Source organism: Lonchura striata, chromosome 1, assembly GCF_046129695.1.
Source record: "Lonchura striata isolate bLonStr1 chromosome 1, bLonStr1.mat, whole genome shotgun sequence".
Classification (NCBI taxonomy): Eukaryota; Metazoa; Chordata; class Aves; order Passeriformes; family Estrildidae; genus Lonchura; species Lonchura striata.
This window is the reverse complement of record NC_134603.1, coordinates 45,993,279-46,011,124: the sequence shown is the minus strand read 5'-3', so window position 1 is coordinate 46,011,124 and position 17,846 is coordinate 45,993,279. Positions and strand designations below refer to the sequence as shown.

Genomic DNA, 17,846 nt, shown 5'->3' with positions numbered 1-17,846 from the left:
TATATCTACATAACAACGGGATACTCAAAGGGATCAGTGTTGCTTATAAACTTCTTTCTATCCCTTTACTTCAGTGACTAGTTGTGAGCACCTATCCCTAAGTGTATTAACTGCCTGTAGCTGAAGAAAGCATAAATAACTTGGGCAATACTATATGAACATGACAACATTATTCTATCCTAACTCCCCTTTTTTTTCTTTTTTAAATAAAGCAGGAAAAAAGCTTTTGAGTACTGAAATTGAACGATGCCATGATAATACAAGTTTCCATGACCTTTTAATACATCTTGGGAAAAAACTGTGGTGGATTCAGTTATAACTTACTATTGTACTTACATTTTCCTCTTAGGAAGCAAAAATTGAGCCAGAAGAATTTACAAAAAAGTTGTACATAGAGCTTAAGTCATCTCCACAACCATATTTAGTTCCTTTTCTCAAGGTAAGTGTCTGATTATGGATATGTAGTATTTAAAGAGGGAAGGGAGGAGGACCAGAAAAGAAAAGAGTTGGGGCATTCAAATTTGTTCAGGTCAGTTGAAGAATGGTACTTAGGGATACCTCTGTGACTGTTGTGCTTGGAAAGGCAGTTCTTAAGGGGAAGGGGAGTTTTTGAGGAGTAATTTATGCTGTGTTCCTAATGTTGTAGAGTAATTGCCTTCTAGGTGTTAGTGGAGACTAATATGCTGGAACCTGTGCATCTAATCTACAGTAGAGCAGCTGTGTTAAGATGTCCTCCTACTTTCTCATCAAAATTGTAGCAGTTCTAACTCAGAGGCTGACAAGAGTGGTAATGCACAAGCTTATGCCATGTTAAAGATCAAAGAATCTGCATAAAGCTATTCATCTTCTGCTGGTTTACCTTTAGCTGGCGGCAGAAAAAATCTCTACCCCTTGCTCCAGAAAGGGTCTGACAAGACTACTGTAGCTTGGGGAAAGGATCCCAGGGACTCTACTTCTGTTCAAGCAAATAACCATATAAAGGAAAAAACATGCTTCCTTGGGACTCTTAATCATATTATAGAATGGTATTAACAAAGTAAAAATTAATTATACAGCAAGCATTAAATCTCAGTGAAAACATGGAAAACTATGTTAAATTTACTAAATTTCAATGTACACCATACTCTTAGGTTTGTTAGATCTGTACATTCATTATAGGCATGATGGTGAATAAAAGAACAGTTAAGTAGTAAAACTGGGACAGAGATTTTTTGGAATTTTCCCTTTTCCTTGGTATAACAATGGTATAACCTTTTCCTTGGTATAACAATGCATGTGCTAATGTTGAATTTGCTCTAGATGGCTGGTGTTAATCTGCAGAAATCTGGGATAAAAATTTTCCAAACTTATTAGCAAGGCTTCTAAATGCCTTGCTAATAAGTTTGCCAGGAGTCTGAAAGAGTGCAGTCATCTCTTTAAGCTGAGATGGGAGATTCAGATTTGATATTAGAAAAAATAATTTTCACCGTTAGGATAGTCAGACATTGGAATGTGTTGCCCAGTGGGGTGATGCAGTCACCATCCCTGGAGGTGTTTAATAGGATCTGGATCTGGTGCTAGGTGGTGAGATTTAGTGGTTTAGGGGATGCAGTGTTAGTGCTGGACTGATGGTTGGACTTGATGATCTTAAATGTCTTAAAAGTCTCTTCCAACCTTGATGATTCTATGATACCCAAAATTTTCTAATTGGTCATTTATTGCCTGTTTAATTTCTTGGAGGCTTCTTAAATGCCCATGCAAAAGCCAGAAAAATAAACAGCTCTGAGAATGGGCTTTCTGCATCCAGTGTGGCTCTGGCTGCAGAAGGACCAGGCTGAGAGTACAGGGTCAATGTGACTGGCACCCACAGAAGTGCTCAGCTGTTACAAGAAGCCATCCAACAATGTGAAGAGCTGCTACACTTGATGCAGAGAACTCAAGGCAATTCTGCAGGGGTTAAGTTTGCTTCATCAGCATGGGTCAGACCCTGACCTGTCACAGCAGAGCCCTTGTGTATTTCATCTGCGGTGCACTGCCAGGTACTGGCATCATCTAGGCTTCCTTGATTTGGGCAGTGTCCATACCACATAATCCTTGGCATGGTGCCCTCTCCCTGTTGTGTGCTACATTAACAAAGAGGCACTGTGACTTCAGAAGTGTTGTTCAGACGTGGTCAGAGTTAGCTGACTTTGCGGTGCTGCCAATCCTTTAAAACTACTTGCACCCACATTGCCTTTTCCTGAAACCCTGTAAGGGTGTGCAGTTGATACAGACAATTAGGTTGATCTGTAACTGAGCAGCTGTGACAGGACTGAGTGCCAAATGGAGGATAACTTCAGGAGCACTTCTCAAAGGTGCTAAGAGGATCAGTGCTGGCCTTGTTTGTGGGGGAAATGTTTGCAGCTTGAGCCTGGAAAGAAATGTGATACGGCTTTTTGCCAACCCACTTTTAGCTAGTGAAGTGGAATTTTAGGGAGGTCTCTCTGGAGTCAGCTCTTATCTTTGAGCTGCAGGTTTTTGATGAAGTTTTGCATGTGTTTTGTTTTGTGTGTTCCAAGAGGTGGAAAAAGAACAGTGGCTTTGGCTGTGAAGCCTGCTTGATTTTCAAGTCTGCTGGATGCTTTTGGTACATAAATTGCATCAGAAGCTAAGCAGCTTTTTAAAAGAAAAAGAAGTGAATGTTAAAAAACAGATGGGCTGCAAAATGCTCAGTTATAGAAACAATATGATTACTTGATAAGCTGGCATGTGAGACATGCACCTTTTGCATGAAGTCCGAAGTGGCTGCACTTTGTTAGGAGCTCTTTGAAACTTTAGCAACTGTTAAAAGAGGAAGAAAAAACATAAGGGTTTTCAAGAATATACAGGTAGCTGCAGAGCTGATTTCCCCTGGTTCAGAGCCATAGCAGATTATGAACAGTGAAGGAGAAAAATCTTTAGAGAGTTTGAAGATTATTCTGTCCATTAACCTTCTCAAACACAGCTGTAGTAAAAATGAGATGTTGCCAGATTCCTTTACTTTTGTTCTCCTATTGCAGAGAAGTAGGCGGCTGAAGTTGTGTTGCTGCAGCTCTACAGACATTATTAAAGTGGTATCCCCCCCTAGTGTAGATACAGCTGTATTGGTATAGAAGTATTCTTGTCTTCAGAGCTTGTTCGTGACTTTATTGGTTAATTGGTAGCTCCCTATCAGGCTCCATGAAATAAACACAGCTGTTCCAATACAGCAGTTTTTTTTTTTCTGGCAAAACAAAATTCTTTGAGGTAATAAAGCAGTTAAAATAATCTTACTCTGAAACATAAATTCCAAATTGAAAAATCTAAACAGAAGAGCAAAGTTATAAGGGTTTCCCCATAGATGAGATTACTATGTGTAGTGTAGCTGTGGTGATGGTTGACCTTTGTTCAGCTGGTGTTGGTGTTCCTTGTCATCTTCACTGAATGGGATTGTCATGAATTTAAAGGTGCCTGAAATTTAGCAAAACTTGTTTGCTGTTTATTGTCTCATGAAAAATTTAATTGGAAAATGAAGAAGAGGATTCAGTTACAAATGTATTATTATTGTAGAAAACTCTGCTGCTACTACATCCAGTGTTTTTTCATTTTTCTTTTAGAAAAGCGTGCTTGCCCTAAGGCAGCTAATGCCTAATCCTCAGAGCTTTATCCAGCAGTGTCTGGAGCAGACAGCCCCAACTCAAGAAGTGGTTTCTACTTGTCCCTCTGCAGTACCAGCTCCTGTGACAGAAGCGGCAACTTCGACTGTAGCAACAACTGCTCTTCCAGCTGTAAAACCTGTGCCTGCCTCTGCAGCAGCCACAGCCCCTCTCGTTATCACACCAGTCCTTGCCAGCACATCAGCAGCTGCTCCTCTGCAGGCTGTGAAGGCCATTCCTTCCCCTGCTGTGGGGCCAGCATCGCTCAGGCCCGCAGCTCCCGTCCTCGGCACGCCCGTGGCATCGGCCGGGCTGACCGCTGGCCGGCCTGGCAAGCCGCTCTTCACCTCCACGCTGCCAGCGCCCTCCCTGCAGGCTGCAAAGCCAGTGCTGGTCTCTGCAGTGGCATCTTCAGCAGCAACCCCTCTCCAGCCTCTGAAACCAGTCATCGGATCCCCAGTTGGTATTAAGATCTCGCAGCCCAGCTCCATGGTGGCGCGGTCAGTGGGTGCTCAGCAGGTGGTTAAAGTGAAGCAGCTGGTAAGGCGGATTCTCTGCTTCTCTGTAAGAACCCGGCTCCTTTACTTTGATTCTTGCCATTTAATAAAGAGGATACCTGTTTGGACCTCTGGTTCTTCTTTTGTTTTTTTCTTTTACTATATGAAGCTAGTCTGTCTTGAGTCCATCAGTTATGTTTGTGATAGTTTAGAAACGCTGAGCCCTTGTTGGAAAGGTGAATCTAAAGCCAAGCTGTCAGCTTGGTTTCTTGTAAGACATGTTGACCACCATTTCACCAGACTGAACATCCATCTTGAGACACAGGGGAGATGGGGTCTAGCCCCCACTAGGCCCACAGCCAGGCACCTGGAAGAAAGATTAGGAAATGCAAGTGTCAGAAACAGAAACTGCTGATGAGAACTTCTGTTGTGCTGAACAGAAACTTACATTAATTGCTCCTGGATGCCCTGTTGGGGCTGTGCCTCAGCTAGCCACCAGGGATGCCAGTCTCTCTCCCCTGGTAGTCCCTGCCCTGGGTACTTGGCAGGCACAGGTGGCTTGATATTGTTCAATGATATGTTATCTGAAATGCATGAGCTACCTCAAGGAGCTTTTCTCATCTGAGTTCTGACCTCCACATTTACTAAGACGTGTTAATTATAAAGTTGTCCAAAAGTGAGTTTTTTCTATCAGGCCTCATTAGCTAACAAATTCCAGGAGGAATAACTGTCTTATTAAAACAATACCCTCAAAAGCAATGTGTTAACATTTTTTATTCTTGGCACAGGTTAACTTCTTGCTAATATTAATATTAAATACCAAGAAACTGTGGAATCACAGGTGTGCCCAGAAGAACAACTTTGTGAGATAAATTAGGTTTGGCTAATATTAGATGTTTAGGATACCAAGTAGCATAGTGTCCAGCTGGTCTACCTGTTAGTAATGCCTTCAAGTATTTTGAGAGAATTAGTCTCCCTTTGGCAGATAAAGAGCTCAATTCTTGGAAAGGAATTCCTTATAAAAATTATTTTTCCTTACAAAAGGGGGAAAATCTATTAGACTTCTTCTGAAACCAGATTTACGTTCCACAGGTAAGGCAGGACATCTGCAGTATGAGTTTTCTTTTTAGCTTGGATATTATGTGTACTTGATTTAACAGTGTTCAGACCCCTAAAATGTTTGCGGTTTTAATTCCCTTCCTTTCAAAGGGCATAAGGTAGATGTAATACAAGAATCTTGCATTCTAAATAAAGAGTTCATGCTATGGCTAGCGTAAGCTAGCATAAGAATGAGCCTTTCACCTTTCCAGACTTGCTTAAAAAGAACAAGACACTGGGATGGATCAGGAGACCTTTTTCTGAGTAGATTAAAAAAAAAAAAAAGGCAAAATACCCTTAACCCCAAAACTCCAAAGAAGAGTTATTAAGCATATGCACTGACAATCTTGGCTAGTAATAGCTAAAGTCAAGTTAGAAAAGGAGTTGGTACTCATATTGTCTTTGAGGGCTACATTATTTGAAATTCCAGCCAGAAGAAAAGGAGAATTTCTTGGGTAGTACAGGGGCAGGAGAGGAGTTTGTTGGCTACATAGCAAGTCTTGTAATCCAAGGGAAAGGTTGACCATCTGTACAAATAGGCAAGGAAGCTTAGCTCCACACAGGGGAGTCAAAACACTTTTGAATTTGATATTGGTGAACTCAAGAAATGGCTTCTGCCTCTACACTGCTGCACTGTGGCAGTCTGCTGCAATTGCTTTTCTTTGCTGTGCTTACATATATTGAATTGCATACAAAACATGTTTTTATCCTCATTTGGGTATGTGCAGTGATTAAAATACTTGCTCTTCTCAGATACAGTTGAAGGACTGAGTTGGCTGCTTCACAGCTTAGCCATATCAGGAGCTTGGTGTTTGTTCAGACAACTTACTAGCACGAAGGGCAAATTAATAGAAATGGCTGTATCTCCTATGGCTTCCCTGGTGCCTTTTCTTGAAAGGGCAGAGGGACTATTTTCTCCCATAAGGAAACAAATCTGGACTGCCCTCCCTAAACAGAAGGGTCCTACTGCCAGCTGAAAAAGGAAGCACACTGCCAGCTGTGCAAATCTGTTCATACAGTGCTGCCAGTAATTTTTTCCCTTTTCAGCCCACAGGGATGTCTGATGCCATACACTCCCTCTGCATGCCCCTTTCTAATTTTGGCCTCTCGTGCTTGAGAGAATTTGAACTCTCATGTGCCAGCTCCATTATAATGTTGGTGGTGCTCAAGAATGCAGCATCACTCAAAAATGCTGTATTTTAATATCAAATTTGTGACTGGAGTGATGCTACATGAAACTTTTCATTTCTGTATCATTTTTAACAAAACTCTGTGTGGACACTTCAGGACCTGTTCTTCAAGGGTGCTCTTGGGATTGATTGCACTTCTGTGCTGTGAGAGTTACACATTTTGAAGGATTTTCTTCTCTGACTTTCTTAACACCACCTCATTTAAGGGTGTTGGCTTACAAAGACTTTTCATCTTGGAAATAAAGTTTGTCTTGCTCTAGTATTGCTTTGTGTCTTGTTAAAGCACCATAAATGAAAATTTACTTTACCAGATGCTGGCATCCATTGCTGAGAAAGCTTCTGTGAGGTTACAGCTTCATGTCAGGCATAACCAGCTAGGGGTTTATGGTGTAGTCCCCACAGTTACCAGCGAGACATCCTGCCTGATGATTGAACCAAGGAGTGAATGTTTATGCTGCTGCAACTGCTTGTTCTTAGTGAGTTGTTAGTGTCATGTCCCCTCAGAGCTGAGCTTTCATGAACAATCGTCTCCATTTTTTTTTTTTTTTTGTCCTGGTTATTGCTCTTGCATTCAATTAGTGAGTCTTCCTTCATTAAGCAATACTGTTTGTGTGTGATGATACCTCAGCATGCCTCTGCTGATATCCAGACTTTGTTTTATGAATGTAAAACAGGTTCAGTGGGGCTAATAAAAGTCTCTTTCAGGCAGCTGTCTCTTCATTGTCAGCTGAATATTGTGTTGCATTTCTTTTAACTTAAGAACATCAATAATTTTATTCTGATGTCTGTGTCGGCCTGCTTAACAGCACACAAAGGAGAAGTCCCTTTTCTTTATTATTTCTTACTGCTAGCCTGAAGAAAGGATAGTCTCACAGATATTACTGATGTTGGTAATGCTTCATTCTGACATTGGATCCTTGTTGAAATTTCCAGTGGTGTTGTTCTCTCCCACTGCAACTCTCAAGGACTTCCAGCTTTTGTTAGTCTAGAGCTAGAAAGGCAAACAGAAAATAAACTCTACTGCCAGCACATCCTCTCTGTTTCTTGGCAATGTTGCCTCTTTGGTTACTTGACTTACATCCCAGTCTCCACATAGACCATTGTTGTAACATTGCTATCTCTGTTCTTTTGTTTGCTGTACCTCAATCTGTAATGCTTATGTTTCCTCCTGTGCTGTTTCAGTGTTTTGCACACTGAAGATGAAGCATCATTCTTCCTGGTGGTAAGAAGGATCTCTAGGTATGTATTAGTGCTATGGAGCCTATGAGTAGTGTGTCCAAGCTGGTTGGCTTCTCATTAGTACCTGAACTCACAAAAGACACTGCTCACATTATTCACAGCTTGCAGTTCTGGAAGCCAGATCTTTCTGAGAGATCAATCTGAGCTTTGGGATAAACACATAGTAGTGAATGTTAGCATCTATTCTGTTCCATGAGGAAGTGCTTCATATGTGAGCCTCATCTCTGTCCACAGTCTGTCTCTGTATTCCTGCGTTCTTTCCTCCTCTAGATATTAATGTTGTCTGTCAGGTTTTCAGATACCACTTTCAGCTCAGTTATTCTATTACTGCTGCTACTCCCAGCCTTAGTGCTACCAGTACAGAGATGGTTGCCTCTTTGATACACAGACTTGACTCTGTGATACACAAACTATCTTTTTGTGAATGTGTGATGCTTATGTTGATGATATTTATTAATAGTGGAGAAGTGACAGGAGAGAGCATAATTTCTCAAGTATTGAAAGTGTCAATTCTTTAATTACACTTGTGCAAGCACCTTCTAGACTTTCTGAAGTAAGAATGAAAGATGTAGAGGAGAAAAATGACTTCTGGACCCTGACATTTTCTTTGTTAGTTTTCTGCTGCTAATAAAATAGAATTCATTCTGAAGATGTTGATCTTGTGCTTTGGTGAAGTAACATCTTTCTACTGTCCGTAATCATGAACTTTTTAAAAGATGTATCAAAGCTGAAGCCCACATTCTGCTAGCTAGGAGGCTTAGAAGTGAGATTTTTAGGGATGCTGCGATTTTACTGCTGCAATTTTATTACTTTCTTGCATTTTAATAGCTGCCCCTGAAGAGGAAGGATTCGCATTTATGGGCTGTGCCTGTAGGTCTGTGTTGTGATGACATCCTGCTGTCTGGTTTTGTTTCTTTGAAGAGTCTCTTTAAACAAAACTATGAACTGCCTTCCTTTTTACCCTTCAGCTGTGTACTGATGTCTTTGTGTAGAGGCTCTACTTGCTATAGGTGTTGCTATTTAGTACTTCATGTTCCTGGCAACTGTTTAGAGTGTTTTAGCTTAACACTTTGAAACTCAGCGTCTAAATTTACAATTGAGGTTGCAATTCCAAAAGCACATCAGTAATTTTATAGCATGTACTCTTTAATTCTTAGCAGGTGCAGTATTTCATGCAAGACTTCAGTTGTTTTGGTGTTCTCCCTTTTTGACTAGGTGTTTGTGATACCTATGCTTTTGAAGTTACTGGCAGACTCACTATTTAATAGCCTGCTGAGTGAGACTTACACAGAGAAAAGCCTCTCAGTGTAATGGCTTGTGTGATAATTAGTGGAACTTGTCAAACAGTCATCAGTAGAGAACAGGGGTGAAGTGTCTGTTAGAGCTCACTGAATGAGCTTAAAGCTCACTACCACTTGTTAAGATTTGTTGACTTGAAGTTAAAAAAAAAAAAGGCCTTTCCTGAGCAAAAGCTGTTTGCTTTAAACTGGAAACTAGACAAACATACCTGCCCAGTGGCATTCCTGGCTAAAAGGAAACATTGATACTATTTACTTCTCTGTACTTTTAGCTCTTCTAACTGTTGATATTGGATATTCCACTTCCAGGTAGTCCAACAACCATCGGGAACCATTGTCAAGCAAGTATCCACACTCCCACAGCCCTCAGTGCTCACCCTACAGACATCTGCTGAGAAGAAGGTGCCACTGAATGCACTTGTTCAAACCAACCAGTTTCCCGCAGGTAAAGTGCAGGAACTTCTTTCATGGAGAAAGGGGAGGACTGCTGAGTGTAGAAGTGCATGCAGGTGGTTGGTGGATTGTAGGAGTGCAAGAGGGTGGCTGTCTGCTGGAGCAGCCAGCTCTGTGCATTAGGTTGAACATCTTTACTGTCTGGAGCTCTGATGAGAAAATCAATGTAACATCTACTTCCGGCACTTGTTAAGAGCACATCAATCAAATATTTGTTCTTGTTAAAATACAATGACTGAGCGCCTTGCAGTGAACTTCCTCTAAGCTGATGATTTTGGGAGTTGTTTCATGAGGCCTTGCTTTTTCTTTTAACAGGTTCAGGTTGATGTACATTAAGAGTTTGTCTCAGCCAGTTTTCACAGAAACATTTTCCTGGTTAGCACAGAAGGGAGGAGGGAATTTGCTGGGAATGTGTGAGGCTTTGGGCTATACAGAACTTGTAGAATGTAAGATTCTAGAGTGTCTGGTTTTCAGATGGATGCAGTTAGTTGCTACTGAGTCTGCAGTAGCCTTGCTTAGAATAATGAACTAACTAAACAGTTGTCTTAGCATTTTTCTTTCTACTATAGCATGTTCTTTGTTTTGTTTTAGGTTCCACTCTGAAGCGAATTACCTTGCCAAGAAATAAAATATGGTCGCTTCAAGCATCTCCTGTTCAGGAAGCGAAAATGAAAGAGAATGGAGCAACATCCTTCAGGTAAAAATGAACAATATCAGGAGTTAAGTATAGAAAGGAACAAAAGGAAGAAACAAGCATAGGGGTGGGAGTGGAGCCCAAATATTAGCAACTTTCTTCAGAAGCTTTTTTCCTAATACATGTTTTTCGTGTCACACTGCTCATGGGCAATAGGTAACCTTAAAACTTCTATGCAGATGTTAATTATTCTTAGTGTAAGAAAACTGCCCTGGTGAGGTTGGGTTTTTTGTCAGTTTTTCACTAACATGTTTTCCATCCTATGAATACAATTACTAATCTAGTTATCTTGTAGTAAAGTCTCTCAAAGCAGATAGAACCTCTGTTTTTTGCATATAGTCTGATAGCATTGAACTGTTACTTGAGCTGGTTTGTAACCTGTCTAAAGCTCTGTGCTGCATTTTAGAATCTTTTATTAGCTCCTTGTTTCTGTGTGTAAGGGTGAGTCTTTGACTACATCTCTAATCATGATTTCTAACATATTTTCTAGGCCTTTAGACTGCAAGAGTGCTTAAAGCTTTTCGCTCTGGCAACCAATTTAACTTTTCAAAAGCAGAAATTATTTTTGCAGCAATGAAGTTTGATGTTGGAACAGAGGTACAGACTGCCATCAGCATTATTAGTCTTATCACTTCAGGGCAAGTTTGACATTTCTCTTCCAAGTTAAAAAAGCAGACATGATGACACCTCTATTTTATTGACCAGTTGACTTACCATCTGTTGAAAGCTGCAGCTTTGAATGCACTGGTAAAGACAGAAAGCTGCTACTGTTTACAGTAACATACAGTATACAGTGAACAGTGGTTGCCAGAAGCTGAAATGAAAAACTCATATTAAAGCAACAGCTCTGTTCATCTGCCTCAAGGTCTTTTGAAATATACTTTAGAAAGTAATGTGGGATTTAATTTTGGGTAGTGATGTTGAAAAAAAAAACCTTCATAATAAAAAAAAGTAACAATAAACAAACTCATACCCAAAAAAGAAAAAAAAAAAAATTCCATGATCTTCCAAATTGAGTATATTAGCTGTCATACATGACAACTTTGAATTCTTGGAAGTCTTTCCCTGAATTGTTAAATTCATAGCGTAGGGAAAACCCTGCTTTTACAATGTGTTTAAATAGAGCTTTTTCTTCTTCCTTTTGGTTTGTGATCCTCAAAGTAGCATATCAATGAGCACATTCATATCCAAAGTAGCAAGTCCATGAGAATTTGGGTAGGAAATCTCCAATTCACCCTAAATTTTCTTTGAAGAGTCTCTTGTCTCTGAAGAATTTGTCTTTGGATACACCGTTGGTGTTTCTTCTATTAACTGCTATAATCAAACTTTCATACCTGTGATCGATCAAATGCTGATCATGTGTGATCATGTTTTCAGGTTTTGTGATGAAATTTGTTACAAACACACAGCGTGTCTTGTAATTGATGTGGTGACAAGTCTTGTAATTGATGTGGTGACACATGTGGCTCTAACGAGAGTGCTCTCACTGTGCACTCTCATTGCAGTGTGTCCTCCAGCCTGACTCCCTCTGCCATTGTGTCACTAGGCTAGTTTAGGATTTGAAGACATTCTACTCACTAAGCTGTACTTAATTAGCTGCAATTTGACCTTGTCTGCTCTTTAACACTCTGGTTTAGGTAGCTCAAGATAAGCAGTAGAAAGAATGGTGATTTCCTGCCCTTCCAAGCAAACAAACAGAAAAAACCACAACAAAACACAAAGCATTCCAACCGTCTAGATCTTGTTTCAGCTAATGGACATTGCACCGTGTCATGTAAAGAAATAGTCTGTTTTTAAAAAATCAAAATTTTTGTTAACTAATCTACACGTTTCTGTAGAGTATATGCTAGAGTACTCTGGAAAAAAATAAATTGCATATTTCATCTTCAAATATTCATTTTGAATTTATTCTCTTTAATAGAGTTGTTCTCCAAAGCACATGCTAATTTCTGGCTTGGCTGGAATTGTTCTGGCCTGGGTAGTTATCGGGGATGGTGCACAGAGGTTTGGGTTCAGTGTGTCTTTCTAGTTTTCTCTTTGACTCTTGGATAAAATGGAGTAAAGATAAAGGGATTCAGAAGACAGGTGCAGTCGTCAGACACCAGAGGGTGCCCCAGACTCACTTTTCAGGCAGCAGGCAAATTCAAAGATGTGAGGTGTGTCTGCATTGCTTGGGCTTCTTTTGCAGTGAATATCCAGTAGAAATGTCAAACCTGACTTTGTGCGGTGTATCGCTCAGAACTCCCGAGTTCTGCTTTCCACCTTGTCCTAGTAAGCTTAAATCACTGGAGGCTTGTAACAGCTGGGTGAGTTTTTCCTGGTCATTTCTAAATGTGACACGATCAAATGTAAAGAGCATTAAAGCAAGTGGTGCAGAAAAGGGGCTTTATGAGCGGGATTGCTGAAAGTGAAAGCAAGTCAGTATCCATCAGAAACAGCTTTGTGTACACTCTAATATTTTGAATTTATCACCTTTGTAGAATGATTTCAACAGCTTACTCAAAGTACAGGGTCCCTTACTTAAAATGATTGAAGTTTGTTTGAATAAAGAAAAAAGAGTAGTAAAAAGTATGAATTTACCATGGCTTCTGAAACTTCCATTAATCTTTAGTGAGCACTTTTCTAAGGAATATAGTGGCAATTTCTTTGGGTTAAGTAAAATAAGTGCAGCGGTGTTTTCATATATTTAATCAAAGCTTGACTTAATGCAAACTTATGTCTCACAGTGAAAAAGTTAGAATTAGTACTGAAGAACAGTACAGGTCTGCTTGCATATAAACTCTTGTATGCTTGTACACGCTAGAGAGACTGTGTGCATGGAAATAATCAAGAAAATAGTAACCTGGTAAAGGCAGGTTATAAAGAAATGAAACTTTTGTATGTAGAAAAATTGATAGAAGTTTATCTATTCTTTGCTTGAGTGTTTTCAGTATGTGGCCAGATTAAAAGCAGAAATTATTTCCTGAAACTGCATGTTGTACCTGGGATGCAAGCATCCTTCCTGGGATTCCATAAACAGTTCCACTGGAGTAATGTCAGGTTCCAGCACCGAGAGCTTGTGATGTGTGTTCCTGGTGCTGGTTGTGCTGATTTTGTCAGCAGATCTGTGGCAGTCGCTGTGCTTCAGTGGGATTCTTGTCTCTGCCATCAGCAAAGATTTCTCTCTAGTGGTCACTAAGAAGAGGAAACTGGAATGTACTTGTGAAGATCAGTTAGCACTCAATTATCATCCCATGAAGATTCATTGACACGCTTGTTGAAAGTTCAGAGTCTGTTAGGCTGATAGAGCCTGAGCATACACTTGGAGCTGTTCAGCTGCTGGTTGAGAAGGGGTAGGAAGAGGGAAGCTGTTCTGGCACTGTTGGCTTCAGCTTTAAATTGTAACTGTGGACATCTAACTGTTCTGACAGTCCTGGAATTTAACGCTTTCCTTAGCATGATGGATTTGGGGCACAAGCCTGGTTGGGAAGCTATTGTGTGTAGTTAGACCTAAAGAGCTGGAGCTGGTTTGAGAATCGATTGAGTCTCCTTTTCCCTGAACATACACACATAGGACCTGCTAGCAATGAGGGCACACAAATGGAAGGAGTGACAGAAGAAGGCTGGACTCAAGGCTAGACTCCTTTTCTGGCCAGGTCTCTCACTGGAAGTTTGCAGAAGAATTGTGCCATAGAAATGGCACACTGGTTTGTGCACTGAAACCCAAAGGAAAAAATGCATCTATAGTTCTAAGAAAAATATCCTAACATTTTCTTTTGTCTTTCGAGTATTGCTTAACCTCAATGCCAACTCATGTTCTAATAACTTTAGCTTCTGCCTCTAGTCAGTCAAAGGATAGCCTCCAAGAAATATCATTTCACCTTAGAACGACAGATTTCTGGCTAACCCCTTGTTCAAGAGTTATTGAGGCCACGCATTGTTTTCTGAAGGTGAACTTTATCAAACCTTGCTGGAGAATACTTTCCAAGAGGGGGTTTGTTTTCTGTGCTTTCCAAATAAAAAGATGTTCAGATTGAGTGATTTTACTTATCTGTCCTAATACTATGGATGTCTGTTTTGGATTGGTCCTGAATCCCTGAAGGCACCATTAGGTCCTTTGTCACATTGTGAAGTAAAAATGCTTTCTCTTTATGGTCTGAACTCATTTGATAAAAGCTTGGATTGTTTCACTGCCAGAGTAGTGCAAAAACATTTTCAATGTAAGATTCATTCAGTATTTTAACTTAAATGATCTCCAAAAAAAAACCATAGGCTGAAGCACACTGGCTACTATAGCTAGTCTGAGTGATGTTCACCCTAATTGAGTTTTCATTTTGAACACATAGTCCAAAGCTGCTACATGAGAATCCAGCTAATAGTGTTACCAGCTAGAGCTCTGGCATGTGCTTCAGAAGCTGTGGCATCTTCCCTGCTATATACACAAGTATGGTAGGACTGATTCAAAGTACAATGTCTGGACTGTTTTTAGTAAGTAATCAAGGAGTGTTTGTATCCTGTGTTTTAAGGGAACTCGCTAAAGAAAACTGAAGATCATGTCTGTGCTAATAAGCCTGTGCTTTAAGCCTCAGTTTGCAAGATGTACATCTTGGTTAGAAAATGGGTTGTTTATAGTCCAGTGAATCAACATTCAACTTCAATCCACACTTGGTTCTACCTGGTGAATTAATTTTTGAACAAATTTCAGGCTGCAAGAGTGGTGGTGCAGGGTTAGGGCTTGTGGGAACTTTTAATCTGGGTTTAACTCAGTCCTAGTTTTCCAAGCTGGCTCAAAATTTCAGTTTCATATAAAGGATTTGCATGCCTAGCAACTGAGGCATTAGCCAAATTAATGTTTCAGAGGCACCTTGAAGAAGTGTGAGAGCTTTTAGGAGCTCCCTATCCACACCCACACTGAACATCTATTGTATGCAGGATATGTTAATGTGGCTGCTTGTTGATAGTTGAGATTTTTTCTTTGTCTATTCTGAACAAAGTTTAAAGTGTTGGTATTCTCTTTTGTAGAGATGAAGATGACCTAAATGATGTGACTTCTATGGCTGGGGTTAATCTCAGCGAGGAGAATGCCTATATTTTGGCAACAAACTCTGAGCTCATTGGCACAGTGATTCACTCTTGCACAGATGAACCATTTCTGTCTTTGGAAGCTCTTCAGAGTAAGATCATGAACATAGGTGAGAACAAAACACACATAGCAGATATGCATGGATGTAGTGTTTCCTTGCCTCTTTCATCAGCCAGGCTCCAGTCTTTGAAGAAGGACCTGGAACTGTTAAGATCTGCCATCTCAGTTCATCTCATGTGTTTCTACGAAACAATAATGAGTTTTCACTTCCCCTTCTAGGAAGCAACTGTCCTTTAAGGTTTTTTTTACATGGAAACAGTCTGAAGTACAACCAGAAAAAAAACAACTGATGTCACTTTAACATGTGAGAAGTGATCAACTTTTTTACTCTTAAACCTAATGTAACACTTAACAACAATAAAGGTGCTGGTGTCAAAACACTTAAATCTGCTTTTGTCTCAGCAGCTTCTAACTTGGTGCATTACACTGATTTCTCTAACTATTTTTGCATTCCTGAGCTGGTTCAGGAATATGTACTCTATTGAGTAACATTAGGAAGAAGTTTCAAACTTCCGATACACACAGAGCAGAGCTTTGTGTATGACTCCCTCCGTGGAAAAAGAGATGTTGGAGCAGTTTGTATGTATAATGAATAATACTGTGGAATGTACATTGAATGTTACAGGAAGTTTCTAGTGTAGATATAATTTCAGCTATTATCTTTTGAGCAAAAATAACATGTGTTGCTTAATAATGTTGTATTATGTCAGAGCAGGGAGCATGCAGCTGTGTAGCAGCACACTGGCTGGTCCCACTGCTGTTGACAGCAAACTCAATGCATGTTGCTCCTTGCTTATGCCCTCTGCTTGCTACTTGCTGTACTGAAACACTTGAGTTTTACAGCTGAGTATCCAGGAAAGCCTGAATATGCAGTCACAATTCTGTCACAGTGGCTTAACCATGTGTTAACAGTCTTTCTGTTTCCACATACTACTGGTTCTTAGACCAGAGAGAGCAGCTAGCCTGTGACAAGCACATAACCTGCAAGTGCTACCTGTGACCTTGGTGCTCCTGCCCTGGTCAGCCAGATGTGTCATCTCGAGCTGTAAGGGGCATAAGAAATGCTGTGTTACTAGTGGCAAAGGGAAAATGCACATCAGACCTGGTGCCTAGAAGATGTTCTCAAAGTTCAGTAGAAGATTAACCAGTCATTCATGGGAATAAGTGGGTATAAGGAAAAATAAAGAGCTCTGCAAAAACAGAGAGAGTATTTCTAGAATAATTTGCTGGTTGTGGATGTAAAGACAAGGTATTGAAAGATGGGAAATAGAAACCTGACTGTTTCATAACTAGAATGGTAGTTGTTCCAAATTAATAATAACAATAATAATAGCAATGTGGGTAATTCATGTCATAAATTATGAGTGCTTGTTTGCAAGGAAAGGAATGCTGCCAGGGAGTAGAGCAATTCAGAAGGTTAACTTTTTTTTTTTTTTTTTTAACTGAGCCATCTTTGGATTAAGAAATATGTGCGTGCATGTGTGTAGGGAGGTCTTGAGGTTTGGGGGGATTTTATTTCGTCTTTAAGTTGGTGTTTCAGTAATCTGATAGTCTAGTGAGAAGCTGCAGAAGAAATATTGAAAAGTACTTGAGCAAAATGAGCTTTGCAGTCAGTTAAGTTACAGGCCAGTGCTTACTGATCAAACAGAGTTGATTATGGTTGATTGTATCTGGGACAACATTATAGGTTCTCCCCGCCTTGTGAGATTGTCATTCATTTTTAGTTACAGTAGCAAAAGCAAATGAAATAGGTGATTAGTTTTTTTACAGTGCGCTGTTTATCCATTCTTAACACTTCACTTGGCAGTAAATACTGAAATGGGCTTTGAAGGCGTGCTGTATATTGCATCATAAAGCATTACAGCTGCTGTAAATGCAGCGTAGGGCAAGGAAAAGTGCTTCTGACAGGTACAACGTATGAGGCATGTGGAACTGCTGCCTGCCGTGCCTACCAGGGAAACGCCGCTGCCGCCCAGGTGTCTCTGGAGCCGCGCTGAGTGATGGATGCTGTCAGCCATGGCAAGGCTTCTCTGTCGGCAGCCTGCAGCCGCGGGAAGGTCGCAGAGGTGATGCCCAGCTCTGGGTGCAGGGCCAGCACAGCCTTGCCTGGAGCTGTCAGCAGCCTCGGTCACAGCTGCTGAGCCGCGGAGATGCGGCGGCAGCCCGAGAGGAAAGGTTGAAGGTGGCGGCAGGATGGAATCCGCGCTGTCCGAGCGGCTGCTGTGCGTCGGTCGGGTCGGTCTGCCCCGTCTCGGTCAGTCAAGGCAGTTCGGAGGGTCTCGTGCGCCTGCAGTGCGCTGCTAAACCCATTCCTGCTCGTCAAATAAATGTCATGAGTTGTTAACAAGCACGGTGTCAAACAGGGCAAAATGTAATTCTGTATTTTTTTAATTACTGGAATTAACAGAATATGGCACTAATTTCTACAGCTACCGCTTCTCCCCCTCCCTGAACATGAAGCTTGATTTGTGTTCTTATTAACTTTGTCCTATAAATGACCTTGCAAGGAGAGTGGTTCTGGAGGCTAAGTGAAACAATGTCTATATTTTCTGAAGCTCCAGGCTAAGTTTTATTAATGTAATGTCTAAGATCTTTGAAGTTGTGACTTTACCAGGAAAATCAT

General features: G+C 40.6%; 1 protein-coding gene across 1 annotated transcript in view; it reads left to right on the top strand.

The window, feature by feature from the left end:
* TAF4B (TATA-box binding protein associated factor 4b) overlaps positions 1 to 17,846 on the top strand; it is a 70,418-nt gene that overhangs the window by 22,074 nt on the left and 30,498 nt on the right. Inside the window, exons 6-10 of the mRNA XM_031504021.2 lie at positions 350 to 439; positions 3,594 to 4,172; positions 9,264 to 9,399; positions 9,999 to 10,104; positions 15,103 to 15,272. Of these exons, the coding sequence (XP_031359881.2) occupies positions 350 to 439; positions 3,594 to 4,172; positions 9,264 to 9,399; positions 9,999 to 10,104; positions 15,103 to 15,272 (1,081 nt within the window). The remainder of the gene's footprint in view (positions 1 to 349; positions 440 to 3,593; positions 4,173 to 9,263; positions 9,400 to 9,998; positions 10,105 to 15,102; positions 15,273 to 17,846) is intronic.